General features: G+C 38.0%; 1 protein-coding gene across 5 annotated transcripts in view; it reads left to right on the forward strand.

Moving 5' to 3' along the window:
- The window catches only part of PRDM5 (PR/SET domain 5), a 209,240-nt gene that overhangs the window by 12,590 nt on the left and 169,644 nt on the right, over window positions 1–27,006 (forward strand). For all 5 annotated transcript variants that reach the window (XM_058721493.1, XM_058721492.1, XM_058721495.1 and 2 more), the window contains exon 2: window positions 9,734–9,817. In XM_058721493.1, coding sequence (XP_058577476.1) covers window positions 9,734–9,817 — 84 coding nt within the window. The remainder of the gene's footprint in view (window positions 1–9,733; window positions 9,818–27,006) is intronic.

The raw sequence follows: 27,006 nt of genomic DNA on the forward strand, positions 1-27,006 counted from the left end.
TGTTAGATCTTCTTCATGAATGTATTTTTTATTACTATATAATGTTCTGCTTTATTCTGTTTAGTGCATTCAGCCATTAATTTAATTCTTGTCTGATATTGACACTATTGCCTTTCTTTGTCTACCCATTTAAAGTCATTTTTTATCATTTTGTTTTATCTTTTGTAATCACGTAGCTAGATTATATTTCATAATGCAATATTACAATCTCTCATTTAATGAGGAATTTAATTCCTTCATATTTAGCATAATGGCTGATAGAACTGATTTCATTCTTGTTGTCTTTCTTTATTCTCATTACTTATTTTGTATTGTTGTAACTTATTTTTAAATTTTCCTTATTTTGCAGTCTGTTCAAGTCACTGTTCATTCCTTTCTTTCTTCTGATTACTATGTTAGTTATATTCTTTTTCATTAGTGATTTACTTTTTCCCTCTTTCACAATCAGATGGATATGATTTTTTTTGTCTGATGCCTAGCACTCAACTATGTTTTCCCACAAAAACACACAATTTCTTCTACAAGATGTCCCATTTCTCCTTTCCTTCCCTCCGCCCATCGCCCACCTTCACCCCAGCAGCTTTTGGGATGCTTTTGCCTTCCTGCCATCCTTCCCCAACAGCCCTTAAGTTTGGATGAAATGGTGTGTTATTTAATAGAATTTCTTTTAAGAGTATATCCCCGTTGGTTGAAGAGTTGTTAGTTAGAGCCTATATAGTCTACACACTCTGTTAGTTGTTAATTTTGTGTGTATACACACCAGCTCCTCCTTTTCTTCTGCCATCTTCTTTCCTTTGCTCTGGTTCATTTTTTAGTTAGAGACTTTTTTGTGATTCTTTTTCTCATCACCATGTGGATAATATGCTCTTTGAATCTGTGTATATCATCACGTAGCTCTCCTTCCACCTGACTGTAAAGGACTTCCTGCTGGGTAAGTGATTTTCAGGTTATTGCATTTCTCTTTCAACTCATTCTCTAAACATATTTAGTTGGAAAATCATGTTTTTTTTTTCACTCTTAAAAGTGTGTTTTGTTGTTGTTGTTGTTGTTGTTATTTTTTTTGAGTGCTCTACTTGAATGTCCTTGAATTCCCTTATGTAGTTAAGGTATTTCTCTTAATGATTCTGCCTCCTGTAGAAGTTCTATTTTACAGAGTATGGTTCTCATTTTTCTGCCTGATTGTTCTCTCTCAGGCAGCTGGGCCCCTTTGTTTAGGCAGTCTGCCTTGGTTGTTTTGTCAAAGCCTAAGAGCGGTAATTAGAGAGCCCTCTGTGATGTCAGCCCTTCCCTATAGGCAAGGGGTCTCTGTCACCATGAGCCTGCCCGGGCAGATAGGTTGTCAGTTCCCTGTTCCTTTGCTCTCTTGTCTCCTTGGACTTTCCTGGACTGCTGAGCATGGAAAGACTGTGGGCTGTGGCCCCCTCCCCCATCTCTGACTTTCAAACGTTTCTCAGCATTCCCTAGTGTCCGGTCCTCAGCCCTCTTCTGCTGTTTTCCACTTTATTACTAAGTCCACTGGAGAGAATGCCTCACACCAGTAACTTGCCAGAGCCTAAGGCTTCACTTATGTCCCGTTGACTGTACATGCTAGTGGCAGTTGTTTTGCTCAAAAGATGAAAGTAGCTTAGGGTTGGAGATAAGGGGAAGGTGGTGCGTACAGGTCACCATATACTCAGAATCTCTTCTTCCTCATAGTTCTGCTGCATTTCCCATTTCGCATTTATTTTATAAGGGACTCATTTCATAAAGAATGATTCTGTTATGTCTTGGGCACTGGTGTGTTTCTTTTCCTTGACATTCGCTATATCAGCTGAGAGTAATAGGGACAACTATAGGAATCTGAACCTTGGGGATTAAGTTCTCCCTATAATAAGAAGTTGGCACTTAGGCATTTACTGCTATCAGTTCAGTGGCTTAAAGTGTTGGGGTGGAAGTCTTTGTGTCCTCTTGGCCTCACGATGGCTGCTTTAGCCCCAGCTATCATGCTTTTATTATCAGTGGGGAGAGAGAAGAAGTAACCAAGGCCCAAGGGTATTCTTGCCAGCTGATTTAGCTCTCATTTAAGAGCCTTTGTGGTAGGTTCATACAATGATCTTTGCTTGCATATTGTTAGCTCTCTTCCCTATCTAAATGGGAAGCTGGTGAGTATAGTTTTTCTACCTATGTATATTAGTACCCTCAACAAAAGGTCAGCATTCTAGTACTAAGGAGTATGGATATATAGCAAGGCAACTTGCCTCTGCTCAGTCACAGTGGGGAAAGAAGATTAGATATTTTTCATCCTGAACTTTTTAGAAACATACTGTGTTGAAGGCCTAATTGTACTGTAAGAACAACACATGAACAGGAGTGTAACATGGAAATATAATTATGTTCTAAGTGGGGACCCTAGACTCCTTCTGTGAAAAATTGTCATTATTTCACATATGAATGACTCAACTGCAGATTGATTCACTTTAATATAATTTATTTCATCAATATGTATATATTTTTTTATTCACTGAGGCATTTCAAAGTGAATTACAGACATTATGACGATTTTTTTCCCTCAATATTTCTGTGGAGGACATTCTCCTAAATAGCCATAATATCATTTTAACATCCAGCAAAAATAACAGTAATTTCCTAATGTCATCTAATTCCAGCCCATACTCAAACTACTCCAGTTGTCTCCAAAGTGTTTTTATAGCTGTTTGTTTTGAACCAGGATCTAATCAGGGACCACCTATTACATTTGGTTAGGTCTTTCAAATCTTTTAACAGTCTCCCTTTTCCCATTCCCCTTTCTGAAGAAATTAGGCTAATTGTAGAGTATCTCACAATCCGAATTTATCTGATTGTTTTCCCAGGACTTTATTTAATGTGTTTCTCTATCTTCTGTATTTCTTTGAGTCTGGAAGTGGGATATAGATTATTTTACCATTTTTTTTTTCTGTTAAATGAAGTGACATATTAAATGCTTTTCTCTACCCTCAGGATACTTTTGACATTGTAGTAAATAGTGCCGTTTTAAGCAGTGGGAATTGCACGAAGTGTCCACCTCCCTCTCATCTGTGTTTTAACCGCGTGCTTTCTTCCTAGGAAGCACAGATCTTCCCAGGTGCTGGATGAGAGACAGGGCAAGGGGGAAGAGGTCTGGGTGTGTTCCCTTGCCCTTTCACCCTTGGAGGTGCCTGGAGAATTCAGCAAACACCCCTCTTACATTCCTATGGCGGACACTGGGGAATGAAGGGCTAGGTTGGTTTACTAAAGACTGCATTTTGGCAGGGGGTGTATAATGTTTTTCCCACTGTTTCTGGTTTTCCCACTGTTAGTAATGCCAACACTGTTAGTAATTTTTCCATTTAAAGGGACTTGCGCTTAATAAGTAATCTGTGAGCTGACACTGTATAAGTACCTATTTCACTATCAACCTTTTACCTAATGGTCTTAGCCATTATCCATTGATAATCCTTGCCTGAATCAGTTACGTTATTAGAAATTTAAAAATGGCGATTCATTCAAATAAACAGTTCTCCTTTATTTATAAATTATCATTCCTCTGTAAAGAAGAGCTTTCCCTCATTATTTGCTGTTATCTGGTTGTCATGAACTAGGGTATTATTGAAAAGGTAGGGCAAAATGTTAGTTCTTTCTCTCTATTAATTTTAACAAGTTGTTACCCTCTAATGAAGGCAAACAAGGTTTAATTTTCTCAGGCAGTCATTAAGAATTTACCAATGTGGGGGCGCCTGGGTGGCGCAGTCGGTTAAGCGTCCGACTTCAGCCAGGTCATGATCTCGCGGTCCGTGAGTTCGAGCCCCGCGTCAGGCTCTGGGCTGATGGCTCGGAGCCTGGAGCCTGTTTCCGATTCTGTGTCTCCCTCTCTCTCTGCCCCTCCCCCGTTCATGCTCTGTCTCTCTCTGTCCCAAAAATAAATAAAAAAATGTTGAAAAAAAAAAATTTAAAAAAAAAAAAAAAAAAAAAAAAAAAAAAAAAAAAAGAATTTACCAATGTGTTTTAATCAGTTACACTTTGGTTCTCTTTGATTCTCAAATTGTTCTCTTTGATTCTCAGATTTGGTCTTTGGAGGCTGCTCTTTCTAGTAGAATTCAAGACCTGGAAGGAATCTTAGAAATCAGCTACCCCAAATCCCTAAGTTTTATAAGTGAGGAAACTGAAGTTCAGAAGTTTGTGACATCCTATTTTTTTTTAATGTTTATTTTTGAGACAGAGAGACAGAGCGTGAATGGGGGAGGGTCAGAGAGAGGGAGACACAGAATCTGAAGCAGGCTCCAGGCTCTGAGCTGTCAGCACAGAGCCTGATGCTGGGCTTGAGCTCACAGAGTGTGAGATCTGACCTGAGCTGAAGTCAGATGCTTACCCGAGGAGCCACCCAGGTGCCCCTGTGACACATCCTATTTTAATGGCAGAGCAGGGATTAGGATTGGGATCTCTTGAAGTCTCAGCTACTGCTTTTCCCACTGTTCTAAGAGAGATATTTGCAGTAAATCTTGCTTTCAACTTCTTACTAATACAAGCAAAATGAGAAGAAATAGCCCATATTCGTAATCATACATTTTTTTGTCTATTAAAAGTTATTGTTGGAGCTTCTAGGTGGCTCAGTCGGTTAAGTGTCCGACTTTGGCTCAGGTCATGATCTCACAGTTTGTGAGTTCAAGCCCTGAGTCAGGCTGTGTGCTGACAGCTCAGAGCCTGGAGCCTGCTTCTGATTCTGTGTCTTCCTCTCTCTCTACCCCTACCCCACTCATACTCTGACTCTCTCTCTCTCAAAATAAGTAAACATAAAAAAAAAATTAAAAAAAAGTTATTGTCTAGTCTAGTGGGTGGCAAATTGAATAGATTAATTATCTGCTTTATTTAGAAGCAACAAAGAAGCACCGTTGTAGGCTGGGCATTGGACCAGTCTGAGAGGTGAGTTTGCCTTGGAAAGTTTGCTGTCTACAGGTTGAATTTGTCTTGCAGTCACATTTTATTTGATCTTCAGAGTTTTGAAAACTTGGAATTCATTGCCAGCATAGAAAAGTAGTCATTTCATGTATGCATTTGAGTTGTCAGCTTCTCTAAAGAATTTGTGGATACGTAGCAACATTAGGTTCCTGTTGTGATATAGCAACACTCAGTTGGAGTGGAAAAGCTTACGTGGGCATGCCCTTGCAAGCTAAATTCAGCTTGCCTCCAAATCACTTCCCAATGTGTCCTTTACATTTTTGTTGTTGGATGTCTGATGTTCTGCTGCTTTCCTGCCTGACCTTGTAAGCATTGGAGATAGTGACCCCTGAAAGAGCTTGAAGTGAAGAATTCTAGGAAAATTCTTGCAATGAAAGTAACATCAGTAATGTAGGCATACGTGTACAGCAAAAAAATGGGGGAGCTGACAGTTTTCCTTTTGCTAATGATCTTCAGGAGCTTAATCACAGAGAGTAAAACCAGTGATGACAAGAAGTCGGCTCAAAAATTTTGAAATTCTCAAGAAGATAGTTTGAAATATTGCTTTCCTTCCTGTCATTAGTTATGAATCCCATATATGTATATATATATATGCATATGTATATATAATTTGTATTATAATGAATCATATGAAAAATTTTCACTTCACAGGTTGGAAATGGTCAAATATTGGCAATTTCATGTGGTTCAACTAAAAGAAAAGTAATCACATATATATGGGGTGTGTACCCCAAATCGTCCTTTCACAGGTGTGTTTTACCCAAGCAGGTTTGAAGCCCACTGAGGTAGAAGAGGCTTACTCTTAGGTTAGAATTCCCATGGGAAATGGTTAGCAAATAAAGCAGGATATGCAATAAAATTATAATTATAAGAAAGTGCTGTTTGCATAGTAGAAACAACAAGGAACACGGAGTTAGAGAAGGGGTGGATAGCAGTTGCTAAGATCCTTAGGGGAAAGCTTCAGAGTGAGAGGTAGTCTAGTAAGTACAAAATTTTCATCTAAAGTCAAATATAAATTGTTTTAATTATCTGCAGTGTTTCATATCACAAGTACTATGGATAATTAAGAGTTGGCTATTTACAAGAATCTCATATGATCTTGGGGCACCTGGGTGGCTCAGTTGGTTGAGACTTCGACTCTTGATTTCAAATCAGGTCATGATCCCAGGATCATGGGATTGAGCCCCGTGTTGGGCTCTGTACTGAGCATGAAGCCTGCTTGGGATTCTCTCTCTCTCTCTTTCTCTCTCTATTTCTCTCTCTGTTTCTCTCCCCTGCTTGCATGTGTGCTCTCTGTCTCTAAAATAAAAAACAAAGAGTTGGCTATTTACATTTTTGTAATCTTTTTAAAAAAAGGTTTTTTTTTTTACATTTATTTATTTTTGAGAGAGAGAGAGAGACAGAGAGCGAGCAGGGGAGGGGCAGAGAGAGAAGGAGACACAGAATCTGAAGCAGGCTTCAGGCTCTGAGAGAGCTGTCAGCACAGAGCCTGACACGGGGCTCAAACCCACAAACCGTCCGTTCATGACCTGAGCCGAAGTCAGATGCTTAACCGACTGAGCCACCCAGATGCCGCTACATTTTTGTAATCTTTCAGCTATAGAAACTCAGGTTTATTTGATCGGATCATGCTAACATACTCACGGCATACTTACAAATTTACCTCTCCTATGTATGTTTTTGTGTCAGTGTTTTTCAAACTGGATAGCAAGCCATTAGTGAGCTGTGAGATTAACTTATTGGGTGAGAACCAGTATTTTTTTAAAAAGTGAAGTAAAGTAGAGTATAAAATGTTGGAGTGTGTTGTACAGAGTAAGGGTAGTATTGTTTTAAGAAATTTTTATTTTAGTTTTATATCTGTGTTTCTATGTGTATGTGTGAATATGCCAAGCTGAGATGCAAAACGTATTTCCTACTATGGCTTGAAGAAAAACCAGAAAGCCGTATTATCATAGTTTGATAATTGAGTTTATGATAGAGTTCACTATTAATAGTGAGGCTTTAAATTCAGAGTCCTGATTCTTATTTTGAATTTTCAAAGCACTAAGTCTTTTAATAATCTTATTAGATATGCATCCAAGCAGTCTTTTAAACTGATTTCCAGTACATTTACCTGGGTTTCTATGTCTCCTCTTCAGTCCTTTGAACACTGCTGAATTGATGGGTTCAGGTTTTTTCCCCTCCAAATTTGTACTGCAGAGAGAAGCTGACTGGCTAGGTCAGCTGCATTAGAAACTGTATACTTAGATTATTACCTTCTGCAATGGTTGGTAAACACTAATACATGACTAGACGGAGTGAAAAGATGAATGAACTACATGCATTAATACCAAATCCTCAAAGTTATTACCAAAAGCACACCTTATTTTTTGGTCTGTCTTCCAGATTGGCTTTAACATCAGTCCGTCAGTTTCTTCATTCAGTTCAGCAGTCAATGTATTGAGTGACTGCATGAGCAAGGCATGGCCCACATGGCTGCTAAATGTTGTAGTTAATGGAAAGTGAGAAGGGAGGTGTGAGCCAGCCTAGGCATTGGGTCATGCAGTCATTGTCAGGGTTTTGAGTGGTGGTGTGGTGGAGTGGACAGTGCCTGAGCAGAATAAACTGCTGGTACCTAATCCCTTCTCTGATCTTCACTAGGTGATTGACCTTAATCAAACAAGTTATTTAAACTGTTGGATTCTCAGTGTCCTCCATTGTTAAATGGGGAAATTCCCACATAGGATTATTTGGTGTGTGGCACATAGTAGTTCAGTATATATCAATTCCCCTCCCCTCTTCTTTCATTTCTGATACAGCTTTTCTTAACTGCCATTAAATACTGGTGAGTTCCCACGTTGAGGTGAAAAACGATTAGTTTTTAAAAGAAAGCATCTTTGGCGCTGTTGTGTCTGCCTGAGAAGTGATGCTAGTATGAAGTGGCTAGTGAGGTCTGGAAGGATTGGGGAAGCAGGGCTGGCTTCCAGCCTCTGAAATTTGCTCACTGAACTTTATATCACTAACTATGTTATAAATACACATTTTTCTTTTTTTTTTTTTTTTTTTTTTTTTTTAAACGTTTTTTTATTTATTTTTAGGACAGAGAGAGACAGAGCATGAACGGGGGAGGGGCAGAGAGAGAGGGAGACACAGAATCGGAAACAGGCTCCAGGCTCCGAGCCATCAGCCCAGAGCCTGACGCGGGGCTCGAACTCACGGACCGCGAGATCGTGACCTGGCTGAAGTCGGACGCTTAACCGACTGCGCCATCCAGGCGCCCCACATTTTTCTTTTTTTTTAATGTTTGTTTATTTTTGATAGACAGAGCATGAGTGGGGGAGGGGCAGAGAGAGAGAGAGAGAGAGAGAGAGAGAGAGAGAGAGAGAGAGAGAGAGAGAGAGAAAGGGAGACACAGAATCTGAAGCAGGTCCAGGCTCTGAGCTGTCAGCACAAGAGCCTGACATGGGGCTCAAACCCACAAACCATGGGATCATGCCCTGAGCCAAAGTTGGAAGCTTAACTGACTGAACCACCCAGGTGCCTGTTATTGTAAATAACAGTCTCCCTGTGTCTTTGGTGTGTTTGTGCTTGGGTTATTTAGGATTATAATCTTGATTTGAGCAATCTGTGTAGCTATTTTTTTTTTTTTTTTGTCCTTAAGTTAACATTCAAGAATAGGTCTTCTGGCCTCTGCCTTTTTTTTTTTTTTTTTTTTTTTTTGTAGGTTTTCAGGATTTCATTTCTTTGTTTGTAAGATGAGGGGCTGGGTTAGTGAGTTGTAATTCTTTTAAGCTTTAACCTTTTACTATTTCCAGAGTTAGGTTTTCTGTTGTTCATTAAGTAATTTATATTCCTCGAAACATTGCTTTGGTGGTTGTTTTTCCCTCCAGCAGCATTTATCAGAAGTTCTCCTGGAGATTTTGTTGGATTTTTCTTCCCCTTAAGAAGGGATGGTTCTACTGAAGAATAGGCACCGGCAGATTTGGGGGACTCTCACAGAGGCTCTATGTTTTCTTTGCACACATTTCTACAGACTGTCTGGCTGGACAAACTCAACCGCACTCCAAGTCTCTCCAGTCTGCTTTGGTTGCCTTAGTTGAGAAAACAATGTCTCTTACCCTGGAACCTGCCTCACGAGTAAGTGCAGGGGCCAGCCACCTGTGCTTCACACCTAGGAACTTGTCAAAATGCAGCTCCCCACACCCAACTCCCAGAGATTCTGATTTGAGTAAGCCCAGGATTCTGAATTTGGAACAAGCGTCGCTCTTGATTCTCATGCCAGGTGGGCTTCAAAGCTTGCACTTTGAGAAACTGGTGCACAGTGTGCTGCCTTGGCTGTTTGAGAGATTGGCAGGGCAATTTAAACTTTATTTATGAACAGTCTTCCTCTGAGAATGCCAAGCCTACTTCCTTCTTGTTCATAATTGGGATGAATTTATGATTTTTATGGAAACCAGGTGATTTTCTGCCTGGTGGGCTTGTCTCTCAAGGCAGGCAAAACTCAGTGCTTGTCATTTTAAGACCACTTGCCAGAGGCCTTGTCAGAATTTGAATGTTGTGCAATTTAACCCTTTTATGTTGGCTCCTGTGTTGTGGATTCAGGCTCTGAAGCTAAAAACAGATTAAGTTGGATTTTAAATATGTAAATATTTTGTGTTGCGTAAATTGTTTAATACTTTAAATGTGTCTCAATCATTGGGCATGAAGGTTTGGAGAAAAAAAAAAATTCCAGAAGAGAAATACATTTATGTTAGTAACTTCATTATTGTACTAACTCCTTTTCAATGTAATCATCACTACCCAGGGTGAAAAGTTTGGACCGTTTGCCGGAGAGAAGAGAATGCCTGAAGACTTGGATGAAAATATGGATTACAGGTTGATGTGGGAGGTGAGGATGTGATTGTTATTTTAAATATTTAATGTTTCTCTTTATACTATTTAGTGCAGTTATGAGGCTGAGTTAATAGGCATTGATTCCAGTTGACTAAACACTGGAATGTTTTGATTTTAAAGGACCTGAGTAGTTTGAAAGTTTAGCATTAAAAAATACTGTTGAAATATTGTACTAGACAATTCTTCCAGAACCCTGAAGTTTATGGTTCATCATTGAATATGGAGTTTTCCATACATAGGATGTTTGGATTTTAAAATAAGCCTGTTTGTGTATTAGATTAAGAATTTGATTTCTGTAAACGAAATTATACTTTTCTTTTAACTTCTATTTCTCTATTGCAGTTCTGATTGCATTGAAACAGTTCTGCACTCCATACTGGAATGAAAAATGCCACTTTAAAATTTACCTCACTTTTAGGAACATATATTTAAAGAACTATGACTCTTAGGCAGTCTTTTGCAATCTGAAATTTCCCTAATGCAGGGATCTGTAATGCCAATGTATGTCTGTATATTATAAGAATTTTCATCTTAGTTTATGCCAATTATATTTGTTGTTGTTCTTTTCTAGCCATTAGAAAAAGAAGGGCTTGAGGAATAGAAAAAGAGAAGTAAAGGTATAGAGGTTGTTAAAACCTTGGGAAAGAAAACCCAGTTCCAAGAATTGTATTTGATGGATTCCATGAGTAGGGTGCCAGCTGAGCTCTGTGGGTGGGGCTGAGAGAAGCAGGATCAGTAAATCGGAAAGGGGTGGGATACTGACATTCAGAGTTACGCGGAAAAAGTCTCTCTGAACATGGATGGATCAGTTCGTGTCTCCAGAGCAACAGAACCGATAGGATGGAGATACATGGTATATATTTTTTGAGGAATTGGTTCACATGATTGTTGGGATGGCAACTTGGAATTTGTAGGGCAGGCTTAAAGGCTAGAAACTCAGATAAGAGTTGATGTTGTAGTGTTGAGGCAGAACATCTCTGGCAAACCTCAGTTGGCAATGAAGGCCCTTGACTGCTTGGCTGAGGGTTGGCCATATACAGTATTGGCAATAATCTCTGTTACTTACGGTCAACTGATTGTAGGTGTTGACCACATCCACAAAATACCTTCACAGCTACACTTAGATTAGTATTTGATAAATAAGTGGTTACTATAGCTTAGCTATATACATACATACATACATATATATATATATATATATATATATTTTTTTTTTTTTTACTATTAAAAATTTTTAAAAAAATTTTTTGCAATAGAGCACGAACATGAATGAGCAGGAGAGGGGTAGAGGGAGAGAGAGAGAGAGAGGGAACGAGAATCTCAAGCAGGCTCCATGCCTTACACTGGGCTTGATCTCACAACCCTGAGATCATGACCTGAGCTGAAATCAAGAGTCAGACGCTCAACCAACTGAGCCACCCAGGTGCCCCACAAAATGTGTTTTAAATAATCATCCATATTGCTGAAACTGCTAGGAGTGGGGAATGGGGTGCTTGAGGAAGAGACTCTTGAAAGGTTTCTACAGTGTGGGAGATGGAAAATGGAAATTCATAATACAGTCTTCACTATAAGTGGAAAATGTTATTGAATTGCCTAACTTCACATGCTGTTTTAGTTGTTTATTTTTATGAATATAATAATATTTTCAGTGGCTTTTACAGTTTTTCTATAAGGTCTTAATTTTCTCAGCAGTTATTTTTTTCTTTTTTTACCGTGACAGTTTTCAGAAAGCAAACATCTATGTGAAAAATAAAAAAAGATGACTTGCATAATTTTATGAGGTTGTTAATGGCTTTTGATATTTGTCCCCAAAACTTTAGCACAATGGGTTAATATTTTGCACCATTGGTTGTGAGGCATTGTGAAGCAGATAATGATTGTGATTTTTATTCCTGTACTTGCAGGAAACTTAAGGAAGCTGCATCTGAACTGTTGTATAGTTGGCAGTGAAGCAGTGTAGGTCATCTGGTTTTGCATGACCTATTCCCATGGGTCTTTATTGTCTTTATGTTATTACCTGTTTTCACACACTGGTATCCCCTCTCCTCACTGCCGCCCAAACAGCTATAGATTCTATATATTACAGGTTCAGGTAATGTTACATTCACATAGTGATTGCTACTCTCTATTTTATTTTTTTACTTATGATTTAATATTCGGAGTTTGAATAAGTATTATTTGTACTTTTTACACAGTTCAGAAGAGCACTGATGAAGAGTCTCCCCTTCCTCTTTGAGCCTGCTCTTTTTTCACCTGAGACCTTTGATCCATTTAACCACTTAGTTCCTGTGCCCATGCACTACTCTGTCTAGTCCTTCCTCATATTAGTGTGGTTTTCACTTTGGATCGTCAGCCAGTCCGAGCTGTGCTGCTGGGCGGGGCAGGGCAGGTGGACACCTGTCTCAGTGGTTCACCTTTTGGGGGGGACACATAAAAAACAATCAACATGTTTTGAATCCTGAAGGTTTACCACCTGCTAGCTTTAATCCTATTATTTATTAAGTTAACTGAATGAGCAGCTTCCCAGCCTTGAGTCCGTTTTTATTATTTTAGCTTTGCAGGTACCAGATTCAGAAGGATCAGAGAGAAAGGAGAATAACTGTTCCTATAATCTTCTTCTCATGGAACCCTTTGAGTCCTCTCAGAGGGAGATAATGAGCCTTCCCTTTGCTGGTGTGCCCTTTGCGACTGGTTATTTAAGTCATTTCTATTTTGGCCCATAGCTCCAAAGTTAACCACCTGCAGTCCTCAAAACAGGTTGTCCTTCTCAAGCCAACAGTTAACTTGGAATGTGAACCAGATACTTACGATAGTCTGGAAAATGATGTCTTGTGAGAGAGCACGTGGCATTGCTCTTTCTCCGTTTATACTTGCACTTTGCTTATAGTGCCAACAGTTCTGGGGGACAGGGCCAGGAACCCCTAGGTGGCCATGTCATACCAAAGAACTTGGAGGCACCAGTTAGGATTGAGCCTGCTGGTGTGTGTGAGCCCCTGTCAGTTTGGGACTGGTTTAATGGGGTCAGTGGGGAGCATCGATGCCATCTGCGGCAGCCTCCGTCCCTCCCTCCAAGGGCACAGCTTGGAGACTTACTGATGTCCACTGCTTCAGAGCTGTCAGCAGCACCTCAGCCTGTTTCCGTGTTGGCTGCCGATATTTGATATTCGGGTCTGAGGAGACTCATCTGTCCTTAGGGTTTCTTGATAACCTCAGGTTTTTGCTTTTCTTTTAGAATTAAGTGCCTTAGTAGAAGAATTCTGTATTTCTTGGGCCTCAGGCCAGTCATAGAGCTTGAGGTTGGAAACCAGTGCCTGACTGACTGTAAATGCTTCCTATGGATAATTTAGTGGAACGAGCCCCGTTGTCTATAGTGTATTCCATTCTGTAGAATAGTCTTTTTATGTACTTTTTTCCAGGTGGTTTCTAGCTTGTGGTATATTTCAGCCTTGCTCAAAGACCAAAATCCATTCTTGTACTGTTGCTAAAACTCTCAATCATCCTTTATTTTTAAATCTTCAAGAGCTTCTTTTTCTCTAATATTTCCTTTGGTGTTTCAAGTCAGTTCAGATACCTTCTCTCCAGGTGCTGGCTCTTATGCTTCCTGCACATACTTTTTAGTTTTGGCACCTATAGAATGCAACACAGATTGCGCATTTTCCTCACTACCTGCCCAGCTTATTATTCAGATATTCCAAAGTGGCCTCTGGTGAATCTGGTTCTGCTTGAATCCTGCAAACAGCTCTGCTCTTTTTGCAGTGGGTCTTCCCTTCCCTTCCCTTCCCTTCCCTTCCCTTCCCTTCCCTTCCCTTCCCTTCCCTTCCCTTCCCTTCGCATCCTCTTCTAATACCTGTAAGAGATTTTTGTTTTGAAACTGGCCTGGTAAGTTCTTGAAACTTGGTGTCATCCTGATATTTCCAGTGGAGTCATTCATTCCTGAACTTTGCATCTATTCTGAGATCTGGGAAGGTCTCAACCCCATCCCCTGCCTCTCTCCCACTTATGGTAGTCTATGTTTGCCTCTCAGTTTTGAACAGTTCAGTGGGTGCAGTTGGGTATTCAGTGGTATGATCTGATGCAGGTTGAGCTAAAATACCATGCCATGGTTCAGTAATATTAGGTGGTGCTCTGGACAAAAAGTTGTTGTCAGCTAGTTAGGAACTCATGTGCAGAATCCCAAATAACCAGGTAAAACCTGGAGAGTCAAGTGAAATATCCAAATTCTGGGTGATCCTTTTTTTTTTTTAATGTTTATTTATTTATTTTGAGAGACAGAGTGTGAGCAAGGGTGGGGGAGAGAGAGAGAGAGAGAGAGAGAGAGAGAGAGAGAGAGAGAATCCCAAGCAGGGTCTGTGCTATTAGCATAGAGCCCATCATGGGACTCAATCTCACGAACCTGAGCCCTAATCAAGAGTGGGATGCTTAACTGACTGAGCCACTCAGGTGCCCCTGGGTGACCTTTTTATAAGAGAAACTAAAATCTCTTTTACTTAATTTTTTTTAACATTTATTTATTTTGAGAGACAGAGACAAAGCATGAGTGGGGTAGGGGCAGAAAGTGAGGGAGACACAGAATCTGAAGCAGGCTCCAGGCTCTGAGCTGTCAGCACAGAGCCTGATGCGGGGCTCGAACCCACAAACCGTGAGATCATGACCTGAGCCAAAGGTGGACCCTTAACTGACTGAGCCACCCAGGCACCCCCAAATCTATTTTACTTAGATACAAATTGATTTCTTGCTATTAAACCTTAGGAGAAAAGTATCTACAACTTAGTAGAAAAGTAATCTTAGAGCATTAGGAAGACAACAAAACAGGGCTTAAACTTTGCTTTTTAAAAGTCCATGCTCTTACTCTTTTCTTCTATTGTGTTTTTAATTTTAATTTTATTTATTTATTTTTTAATTTACATCCAAGTTAGTTAGCATATAGTGCAATAATGATTTCAGGAGTAGATTCCAGTGATTCATCCCCTATTTATAACACCCAGTGCTCATCCCAACAAGTGTCTTCCTCAATGCCTCTTACCCATTTAGCCCATCCCTCCCACCCACAACCCTTCCAGCAACCCTCAGTTTGTTCTCTGTATTTAAAAGTCTTTTATGTTTTTTCCCACTCCTTGTTTTTATATTATTTTTGCTTCCCTTCCCATATGTTTATCTGTTTTGTTGGCCATATGTTGCTGGGCCCACTTCTGGGTTCTCTAGAGCTCTTACTCTTAAGGAGCTTGTGGTCTTATAAGGGTTTCAGAAGTAACACACTGTAGGATGCACAAAGTATGATGAGCATAGTCAGCTTTACCTGTATTATTATGACTTAATGGCATTTAAAACGTTTTATATTTGTTTATTTTTCTGAATCTGTTGCCTTGAGGATTGATGAGAACAGCTACATTTTTTATATCAGAGGCTAGTGGCATTATTTAGTGGCATTTACCATCAGAGGACTATTGGTTATTACATTCTACTAGGTAGCTGCATTTCACAAAATGTAAAATCTCAAATAATCATAGTTCTTTTAGATTTTTGTTAGCAGAAAAGCTTTTGTGCCTCTGGGTAAATAACATGTTTTCTAAAAAATAGCTATACAAATATGATTATAAGATTTGCAGGTGTTTTGTAAGAATTATTAATCTCCTACAGTTATAGTGAATTATTATTTCAAAATACAGTAAATGTACATACCAGGTGAGCTGGGCCTGCTCTGTGATTGGTCTTTAAACATGGTTTGTTTTGGGCAACTTCTTTCCCAACCCCTAGGCCTTAGACACTGGTGATGTTTCCTAATTAATAACCCTTCTCTCTATCTCTCTTTGGTTCTAATCAAGGAAGAAAGATAGGAGCCAATTGTAGATTAAAATATCTACCTCATTAAGTCAGATAGAGAAAGACAATTACCATATAATTTCACTTCTATGTGGAATTTAAGAAACAAAACATTTGAGCATATGGGAAGGGGAAAAAAAGAGAGAGAGAGAGGGAAACAAATGAGAAGAGAATCTTTATGATAGAGAACAAACCTGAGGGTTGATGGAGGGAGGTGGGTGGCAGAGGGGCTAAATGGGTGGGTATTAAGGAGGGCACTTGTCATGTTGAGCACTGGGTGTTGTATGTAAGTGATGAATCATTAAATTCTACTCTTGGACATTGTTATACTATATGTTAACAAACTAGAATTTAAATAAAAATTTGAAAAAAAAATCTATCTCATTAATGAGCATACAGTGACTCTCTAAGTTCATGGCTCTAGAAAAGCTGGATTGGAGAATGTGATTGGGACCACAGTCAGGTGAGGACTTTATACTCTGCTTCTTAAATCTTGACCTTTGCACCGGAAGTGTACAAAGTGGGGGCCTTTATACTTTGTGTTTTAAATCTTCGCCTTTGCAGGCAACAGTTGGGCCTGCAGTGTAGATTCTCAATATATTTGCCCATTGATTGCATGGAGAATTGTGGCCTGACTCAGACATAGTTTGCAGCATAATCAGAATGGAGGATATGAGAGAGCCTGGAGAGAGACAGACAGGTCTTTAGCCTGCTGTAGAAGGCACATTTTGAGCCTGAGGGAAAGTCTACTTACTAAAACAAGGAGTTAGGCATTGAGAGGAATGACTGTGACTATATCTCTAATTTACCTCTCTCATTGAGGAGAAAGTAAGGAAATATGAAGAGGGGGGACTATATCTCTATATATCTCTAAAGTGACTATATCTCTAATTTACCTCTCTCATTGAGGAGAAAGTAAGGAAATATGAAGAGGGGGATTAAGAGTTTTTGACTAAGAATACATATAGAATTAGTTTTTCTCTTTTCTCATACTGAAAAGCAATATAGCCACAAAAATAGGCATAGCAAGTGAAGCATGATAGAATGAGGAAGGATACCAGGGTCAGGAAATATTCAATCTGGCTTTACCCTGAGGATAAAGCAATCTGGCTTTACCCTGAGGATATTTATTTATTCTCTTGGGACTTATGTTTCAGTAGGGAAAGTTAGACATAAATCACCCCTACGAAGTAATACAATGATGGGGCTCCTGAGTGGCTCAGAGCCCCGCATTGGGCACTGTGCTGACAGCTCAGAGACTGGAGCCTGCTTCGGATTCTGTGTCTCCCCCTCTCTCTGCCCCTCCCATGCTCATGCTCTGTCTCTCTCTCTCTCTCAATAATAAATAAACGTTAAAAAAAAAGAATACAAAGATAAGTAGTCATGTGGATATAAAGAAAAAAAAATAGGGCAAGAAAATTTACATCAGATAAGAGCTTGAACACATTGATAATACTGCTGAGATCTACAAAGACAGATTTGTGTAGGGCCATCAGAACTGTTGTAGCAAGGAGTAGTGCAGTGTCTGAGGCTCCAGAGAGGAGAAAACTTGGAGATGTGAATTGACCACCTGCAGTCTGTTTTCACTTGGGAAAATGGTCAGACTTTTGCTGAGTCTGGATTATGGGCAAGAGGCTGAAAAAATCTGATCTCAGCCCATGTAGAGCTGAGAGTGTTTGAACATAGCAGAATAGGTAGAGCTTTTGGCAGACTTGTGAGGTTGGAGTGACAATGTTGGAGATCTAAAAGAACTAAAAACACTGCTGATTCCTCCTCAAGACGTTTGCCAAATTATGAAACTGCGTGGCAGAATGCTAAAGCTAAGCCACACACTTTGGAAAAGCAGAGTGTTCTGCGGTCTCATGTTGCTGAGGAGGGGCCCTCAGTGCACACTGCTTTCAGTTGGAAGCACTGGAGGGCTATGAGGTAGGAACATGGTCAACTGAGGCTGGCTGAAGCCTGCTACAACTGCAACCCAGCCTTGAATCGGCTCATTCCCTGATTAGTTTGTGATGAATACTTTCTACTCTGCCTGGCCAAAGTCAGGGTGAGCCTACTCTGGAGAAACATAGTCTCTGGATTCTCTAAAATTTCTTAATATACAGGGTTCAACACTTAATTAAAAATGACTTGATGCTAAGAGATAGGACCATATGATTAAATCTGAGAGAAAAGCTGGACAATGGAAACTGACAGATGACAAATAATATGTTTCAGATATCGTATTCAGATATTGATTGGAATTAGCAAATGAGGACTTTATTTTTTTACATGTTTTTTGTTTGTTTGTTTATTTAGTGCGAGAACCAGTGGGGAAGGGCAGAGTGAGCCAGAGAGAGGGAATCCCAGGCAGGTTGTACACTCAGCCCGGCATGGGGCTCGATCTCATGACCATGAGATCACGACCTGAGCTGAAGTCAAGAGCTGGATGCTTAACCAACTGAGCCACCCAGGTGTGCTGCAAATGAGGACATGATTGGGGCACTTGGGTGGCTTAGTCAATTAAGCATCTGACTTTGGCTCAGGTCATGATCTCATAGCTCATGAGTTCAAGTCCCATGTTAGGCTCTGTGCTGACACCTCAGAACTTGGAGCCTGCTTCAGATTCTGCCTCCATCTCTCTCTGCCCCTCCCCCTGCGCTCTCTCTCTCTCTCTCTCTCTCTCTCTCTCTCTCTCTCTCAAATATAAATATTAAAAAAAGAAGAAAAATTATAAAATGATCATGACTGATATGTTCTAGCAAATGAAGGTGAAACAGATGAAATAACAAGATGGAGAATTTTACACCAAAACTTGATGTGTAAATGTCAACTGGACATTCTAGAAGAGAAAAAATATAATAACTGAAGCTGAGAACTCAGTATTTGAATTATATATATTACAGAGCAAATAACAGGATTAATGAAGAGGAAAAGAAGTTGATAGAAAGATTGAAAATGAAGCATAGGAACTAAAAATAGATACATGAGACAGTGAAAATATCTAATATATCTATAATGTTATGACTTTTTAGCATTTGAAGAGCAAGAAGAAGAAAATGGGACAGAAGGAAATTTGATGAGATAATGGCTGAGAATTTTCCAGAACTCTGTATTTTATTTATTTTTTTTGTTTAGAACATTTTTTGGTAATGTTTATTTATGAGAGAGAGACAGAGTATGAGAGAGAGACAGAGTATGAGCAGGGGAGGGGCAGAGAGAGAGGGAGACACAAAATCTGAAGCAGGCTCCAGCCTGTCAGAACAGAGCCTGATGTGGGGCTCCAATTCACAAACCATGAGATCAGTGACTTGAGCCAAAGTCAGACACTTAACTGACTGAGCCACCCAGGTGCCCCACAGAACTCTTTGAAAACATTACCTGAAAAACTGAAGAAACTCTGCGAGCCTTAAAGCAGCATCAATTAAAAAACAAAACAAAACAAAAAAACAAAAAATGAAAAACAACCACCTACATATACCTTAGTAAAACTGCTGAAAACTAAAGCAATCTTAAAAGCATCCAGGAAAAACAGAAAGAAAGAGAGACCTTACATTCAAAACAGCAACAATAACTCCAAAAGCTGATTTTTAACAGAAAAGATAAAAAGGTAATAAGGATAGTCAACAATTGAATAACATCTTTAAGGTGATAGAAAACAGTTGCCAATCTAGAATTCTATATCTAGCAAAAATATGAAAAGGTGAAGGTGTTCTTTGAGCATCTTCAAATGTGAATATTTCCCTATGTGACTAGTTCTTTGGATTTTTCTCGCAGCATTAGCCCTAACCTTAAGTCTTCACCCTCTCCAAATGAGTAAATCAAGACTACTTCCAAATCCCAGCCAGAGGAAATACTTGCCACTCTGAATTCACTGAAGGGAGGGAAAGAACAATCGGAAGCATTTACATACACAGATGTGTACATTGGAATAGACTTTACAAAGAATCTAGCGAGCAAATTTTCAAAGTAGAAAAAAAGTCTAACAAACTTTGCAAACCATTTGAAAGAGTCATAATTGATCTCCCAGATCCCAAATTTAGGGGTAATTAATGTTCATCAATCATGTGCAAATGACTGCCTTGCTTGCGGACAAGGAGGAAGAGATGCTGAGCTATTTTCTCAAAACTAAAGTGACAGAATTTAAAGATATTGAGTCATATTATAAAATATGTTTTTATTTTGCTGAAAATATTTGCTTTAAAATACATTTATCTCAATAAGAGTGGGGAACCAATTTTGGTGTTGACTGAGATCAAATGGGAAGCTAGGAAGGACTTGATGAAATGTTCATGTCAGACACAAAATAAAGTTTTCTTGAAGAGGTACCATCACAAATCCCTGACCTTCTTCACCTGGTTCACCAATCATTTGGCTGCGGAGCAGGTGAATTAGGAGGCTTCATCAAAGATACTATTTAGCCAGATCTATTAAGTGATAGTTTAGCTCCTTATATGGAGGATAGAGAAGGGGAAGGAGAAGAAGCTGACTTCATAATGATGAATAAGACTTGGAAAATATTGATAATGAAGAGGATGAAGATAAAGGGGACGAAGATGAAAATGGTGATGTTGTGGAAGAAAGAGAAAGGTTGAACAGGAAGATGGCTAAAAGAATATGAATAGATTCTAACCTTTCTTTAGTTTCTTAAAATTTTATATTTTCTGGAAGCAAGTTGCCATCTCCTATTTTTTCCTTTTGTGCTCAATTACTTTGTTCTAATCTTTATGATATGATTCTCTACTTATTTTGTGGGAGACTATCTTGAACAATCAATGGGAAAAAATGTATCTATTTCGGATTCAAGTTACTTATCCCTTTTTGTCTCAAAAATGTGAATGCAGTGATGTGGATATAACATTACCATACACTATGGGAAAGAAGAAAATTTGTTCCGTTTGCTCCACTGGAAGCTTGAAGATTGCTCATCCTTACGCTTAAAATCCTTGACTTTGACTTCCTTTTCCTAAAGGGCTAGGAGATTACACTATGTCTCTATATAAATATGGACATTTAGCATTATCACCACATACAAGCATTTTGTTAAATAAAAAAATATGTATAATAAAATGGAATTATATTAAACAGGGAAAGGACAGGTTTGAGATGTTTGGGTCTTTTAGTGTTAAAAGGAGAGAGAATGAGAAGAAGCAGATTTGAAAATATAATGGCATTAGGTGGATATTTAGACACATGGCTTGTCCTTGGGTATGCTTAATTAAAGTTTAATATTATAGATTTAAAGTAAAATTTTCTTCCAATGATGAGTTCTACCACTTGATGAAGAATCACCCAAATTGTGTAAATTTTTTTGGAATTGACACCTTTTGTTATACTTTTGTTCCTGTTTATTTATAAATTTTGTTTTTCTTTCATGGAAAAGGAAAGAAAATAGCTCTAAATCTTAAAAGTATATATAGATTTCCTTGTTACAGTAAAACTAAATGAATGTATAAAGAATTTGATGCTTTTCACTTAGAATAGGTAAATTTCAGGCCTCCCAAATCTGATTTGCTTAGTAAGTAGTATTGCCAATAAAATTAAAGGGAAATAAAGATGTGTTCAGACAAGAAAAATCCAGCAGACCTGCACCAAAGAAATACTAAAATGAGGTAGCTCTTCTGGGAGAAAGAAAAATGAATTCTGATGGAAACATGAAATGCAGAATGGAGTGAAAGCAACAGAGGATAAATATATGGGTGAATAAATATAAATGTTGATGGTACTAAATAATTATAATAATGTTTTATGTGTTTGAAAATATATACAATTTATATAGTCATAAGAACAATTCGAAAGGCAGGAGGGAAACAAAGGGAATTTAAGAGTTCCAAAGTTCTAACATCATGTAAATTTAACTAAATTATCTAAAATAATAGTAAAAGATTATTTTAACTAACAAGTTAATTAAAGGAAAAAGATTGGATAATAAAAGAATTTTACTAATGTAAAAATCAGGCATGAAGTGAGAAAAAACAAACAACTGGGTCATACATAAAGTAAATACTAAGATGGTAACTATCAATCCAACTAGATCAATAATTATATTAAATGGGGTAAGTACATCAATGAAAAGATTATTAATAATGGACTGAATGCAAAAACCTACCTGATGTCCCTTAACAGACAATTTTAAAATATAAAAAGACAGATAGCCTGGAAATAAAAGCATGAAAAAAGATACATCATGCAAATACAAATGTAAAGAAATCAGGTGTAACCTTACTAGGATTTGCAAGTAAACTTTAAGGAAGAAGCATTACTAGAAATAAAGAGGGTCAGTACACTAGAATATATATGTATATATCACATATATGTGACATATATGTATATATCACATATATGTATATATATGTATATATCACATATATGTGACATATATGTATATATCACATATATGTATATATATGTATATATCACATATATGTATATATATGTGATATATTACATATATGTATATATATGTATGTATATATATTCCAACTGTAAAAGCAAAAGCTGAAAGAACTAGCAATAGAAATAGACACAATCCTAATGGAAGACTTAAACACATTCTACTCAGTTGCAGAGAGAGTAAACAGGAAGATAAAACTGGAAAGTATAGAGAGATAATTGATCAATCTAATTATTATGGGTGCCCTAAGTGACATACATAAAACATTACTCAGTGACAGTTGATCAAATAAGCCATGGAAAATTTACCACAATTAATCGTATGCGTAAAGCAGAAGTTAGTAGATTTCAAAAGATGCAATCTCATTTAAAATCCTGGCAAGTTTTGTTTGTTTGGTGGTTGGTTGGTTATTTTGGTGGAAACTGATTCTAAAACTGATGTGGAAATCCAAATGGATGTGAATTACCAAAGCAACCTTGAAATGAAAGATCAAAACTGGAGAACTTACACTATCAAATATCAAAGCATAGTGCAGAAGCATTCTAATTTAATATTGTAGTATTGGCACAAGGATAAGACAGACACATTTTTGACAAAGATTCATCAATATAGTGGGGAAAGGATGGATTTTTCAATAATAGTGTGGGGTGAAATGACATCCTTATGGAAAAAGATTATTTAGATCCCTAAGTCACATCATATATAAAAAAGCAAAAGCAATTTAATATGATTATAAATGTAAACATGTCAGGTAAAAATAGTAAAGCTTTGGAAGAAAATGTAGGAAATACCTTTATGATCTTAGGGTATGTGGAGGTTTCTTAAATAAACAATAAACACTGAAAAGGGAAAAAATGAAAAATTGGGTAACAGTAAAATTAAGAACTGTTCACTAGAACATACCATAAAGAGAATGAAAAACACATCACAAAGGGGAAGAAATTTGTAATGATTAGTCTGAAAAAGGGTTTATATCCTGAATATATTTATATATATTTATAATTTGATTAAAAAAATAAAAAGAAAAATGGACAAACAGTTGAATAGGCACTTCACACAAGAAGATATTCAAATGGCTAATAAACATGAAGTGATGGTCAGCTTCATTAGTCATCTTGGAAATGCAAACCAAAAACATAGTGAGATGCCATGATATATTCAACAGAATGATTAAAATTAAAAATATAATGTCAAACATTTGCAAGGATTGTCTGAAATTCATTTACACCGATGCTGGGTTTTTATTTATTTTTGTTTACTTTCTAAAAGTTTATTTATTTATTTATTTTGAGAGAGAGAGAGAGAGAGAGAGAGAGAGAGAGAGAACACATGCAAGCAGGGGAGGGGCAGAGAGAGAGAGGGAGAGAGAGAATCCCAAGCAGAGTCCAGGCTGTCAGCACAGAGCCTGATGTGGGGCTCAATCCCATGAACTGTGAGATCATGACCTGAACTGAAATCAAGAGTCAGATGCTAAACTGACTGAGCCTCTCAGGCGCCTCTGATGCTAGGTTTTTACATCAGCATTTAAAAACCATTTAGTGGTATTGTAGTAGAGCTGAATATGATACAATGTGGCAATTCCATCAGGCATTTTCCCCGCAGAAACATGTTCAAATATTTACTAGAAGTCTTGTATAAGAATTTTCTTAGCAGCTTGATGAGTTATTTCTGAAACTGGAAATAACCCAAATGTCCACCTATGAGTAAATGGCCAAATGCATTCCAGTATATTATAAAGTTTTATGCTACAACTGTCCTTAACAATAGGGTTGAATCTCAAAAAAACAACATTGAGTGAAAGAAGCAGGAGACAAAGTGCTTACTGCATGATTTTGTTTACATAAATTTCAAAAACAGGTAAGGCTAATTTATTAAATTATAAATCATGACTGCAGTTTCTCATTGTGAGCATGGTAACTGGGAGCAGGGACCTGGGAAGGCATCTGGGTGCGGTTTCTGGATCTGCCTGCTCCTTATATTGGTGTGTTTACTTTGTGAGATTCATTGAGCTGTACACTTAAAGTTTCTGCATTTTCTTTCTTTTTCTTTTTTTTTGTATTTGCATTACACTTCAACAAAATGTTTACTTTAAGAAATATAAGAGAACAGTGAGCTAAAATGCGAAGCTCCTGAGTCGAGATCTGAACATGGAGAGTGCAGTCATGAAGAGCACCTGGGTCAAGAACCCAGCGAGGAACAGAGATGTCAATGAATTTGGGCTGCTCAAAGGCCAGAAACAAAGAAAACAATGAGGCTAGTGTTTACTGCATGAGGGACCAGATGGAGGGCATAGGATTAGAGAGGTAGTTATAGGTTAGATCACACAGTTTATTCCAGCAACCGAAGGATTTGATCAAGAGAATGATATGATCCTTATCATGTCCTGAGAAGAGCACTGTGTCCGCTGGGTGGAGAACAGACTCTTGGAGGGAGGCATGAGTAGAACTGGGATACCAGGTAGGAAGGAGTCTGTTGCTATAGCAGGAGTGTTGTGCTGGTGGCTTGGACTTGGGCCTTGGCAGTGGAGTTGGTGAGAAGTGGTTGGCTTCTGTGTGTATGTTGTTGGAGGTAACTAACACTGATAAGCCTTGCTGATGGATTGTGTGTTGAAAGGGAAGAATTCAGAATGACTTTTAAGTGTTTGGCTTGAATCATATGGGTGGAAGGTGGTGAAGGGTTTGACATAGGGCATGTGGAGAGTGAGAGTGAGGGGGTGGGGGATGGGTGGATTACTACACTGTAAACTTTGGAAGACCAGGCATTGTCATATTAATCTGTATCCCTTAGGTCTAGCACAGATCTAGAACATAAGTATAATTGAATAAAAGTTCAATTCCTTTCATAGTATTGAATAAATCATTTATATTCCATAAATATTTTTATTGAGGTATAACTAATATATTATATTAGATTCAGATGTATAAACATAATGATTTGATATTTGTGTATATTGCAAAATGATTACCTTGGTAAGTCTAGTTAACACTGATACTCAATAAATATATTGAATAAATATATAAACTGTTTCTACCATTGGCATTCTCAGAAAATACATAATTTAAAGTTTAAAAAGAAGAGACTTACTGGTTTCCTTAGTGTTTTACTGTGTTGAGTTTGCCTGCTTTGTAGACATTTTGATTTTCATTGTTGTGAAGACTTGACTAAACTGGTTTCTAAGGAGCTGATTGGTTGGATTTTAAACTGGACATTCTGTTTAGATGTTTTTTTTTTTTTTTTCTTTCTTTGCAGTTATTTTGTGATTACAGCTGTTCTGATGTTTGGGAACTTGATTCAGCACCAAGTTTCCAATGTGTTTTAGCTTTTGGAAAAAGTGTTTTCAATTGTTTAAAATCTTTTATTTTTCTTTAATGTTTATGGAAGTTCTTTTAGGTGTTTAGAATAAAGAAGTCTCTCTACCAAATGTTTTTCTCTTGTAGATGATAACATTTTGTCTTAGGTTCCAAATGGAACCACTTAGTGTAGCCATTAGTGGGAGGATACCACCTGGGAAGCCTTGTAGAAATGAATGCTGGGAATCCTGGAACAAATGTCATTCTGCATCCCTTCTGACACTAGTCCTCTAATAAGGGATAAAGTGCAGCAATTGAATGTTATGTGTTTTCTGGGAATTCTACTTCCGGAAGTTTGTTCTGTGGTTGTCCTTTGTCTGCCCTTCACAAGCTGACTCCTACCTGAGCATATCAGCCAACTTATGGCCCTTCAACCAAACCCGAGGTATGCTTAGAACAATGTTGGGAATCCAGGCTGAGTAGTTTGGTTAAAAAGTACCAAAAACTTCAATATCTGTATTGTTAGAGTATTTTTGCCATACTTGTGATTCTGATCAACTTATAGCACCACAGGAATTTTATCAGATAGTTGCATTTCGCTACAAACAACAGCAACTTCAACTTATTCAAATAATGAGGACATTTCAGTAGTAAGAGGAGATTCAGTAATTAAGCTGCAGGGATGGTTGATTAATTAGCTTGCTGTTGTTACCCAAGTACCTTCCCCCTCTTGGCTTTCTGCTTTGCTGACCTTCATAGTGGCTTAGTCCTCAAGCTGGTGGAAGGTACCAAGCAGGTTTCAGACAGGGAATGTCCATAAGGAGCAAGAACACCTTTTCAAGAACCCTCTTCTGGTTGCAGATCTCCTCTCATGTGTCACATATTCTTTCTTGAACTGGCAAAGGAAATGGGATTGCTCTTACCCAGTCAGGCGTAACCTGGAGCTGGAGTAGGTCAGCTTTTTCATAGACTTCATAGGGGAGGGTGGGCATTGGAACAAGTTTAGTGTTCTTTGAGGAAGGAAGGTGGACAGAGTGTATATTCCTCACGAGACTGACCACATTCATTATTGGTTCATTCAACAACTCTGTTGAATGCTTACTCTGTTTCAGATGATGTATTAGGTGCTGGGTTTACCTAGAGAGAGAGAAAAAAAAATACCTGGCAGAGAAGGTAAAGCTTAATGTCTGGTAAGGAGTGCAGTATGTGTATTTTTCATTATTTTCTTGTTCTCCAAATGTTTTGATAGGGGAGCATAGAAAGCATACTTAATGAAAGTCTTTGGTTATCAGGATTCTTATAAGAACAGTTCTAGAATTTGGGACAAGTATTTCAAGTAAAATGTATGAAGGAAGGGAGGGAAAATGTAAATGAAGAGAGATCATATATCAACCAGGTTATTATATTTTCAAAACATTTATTTTTCATTATACAAGTCATGTATGACTATGTGATATAAAAAATTAGAGCAATATACATGAAGTTAAAGTCCCATATTATCTTTTTTATGTGCATCCTCTCTTGTAATTCAATTTGTGTGCATTTCCATACATATGTAAAACCAGTAGGAATTATATGAGTTTTTGATGTCTGTCTTATTTCAACATATGCAATAGTAATATTGTAGATCTGAGATGTGATTACTGAGGAAGACTTGTCTTCTTCACTAATAGTTTGCACATAAATGTAGGAGGCAGTTGT

This window comes from Neofelis nebulosa, chromosome 3, assembly GCF_028018385.1.
Source record: "Neofelis nebulosa isolate mNeoNeb1 chromosome 3, mNeoNeb1.pri, whole genome shotgun sequence".
NCBI lineage: Eukaryota > Metazoa > Chordata > Mammalia > Carnivora > Felidae > Neofelis > Neofelis nebulosa.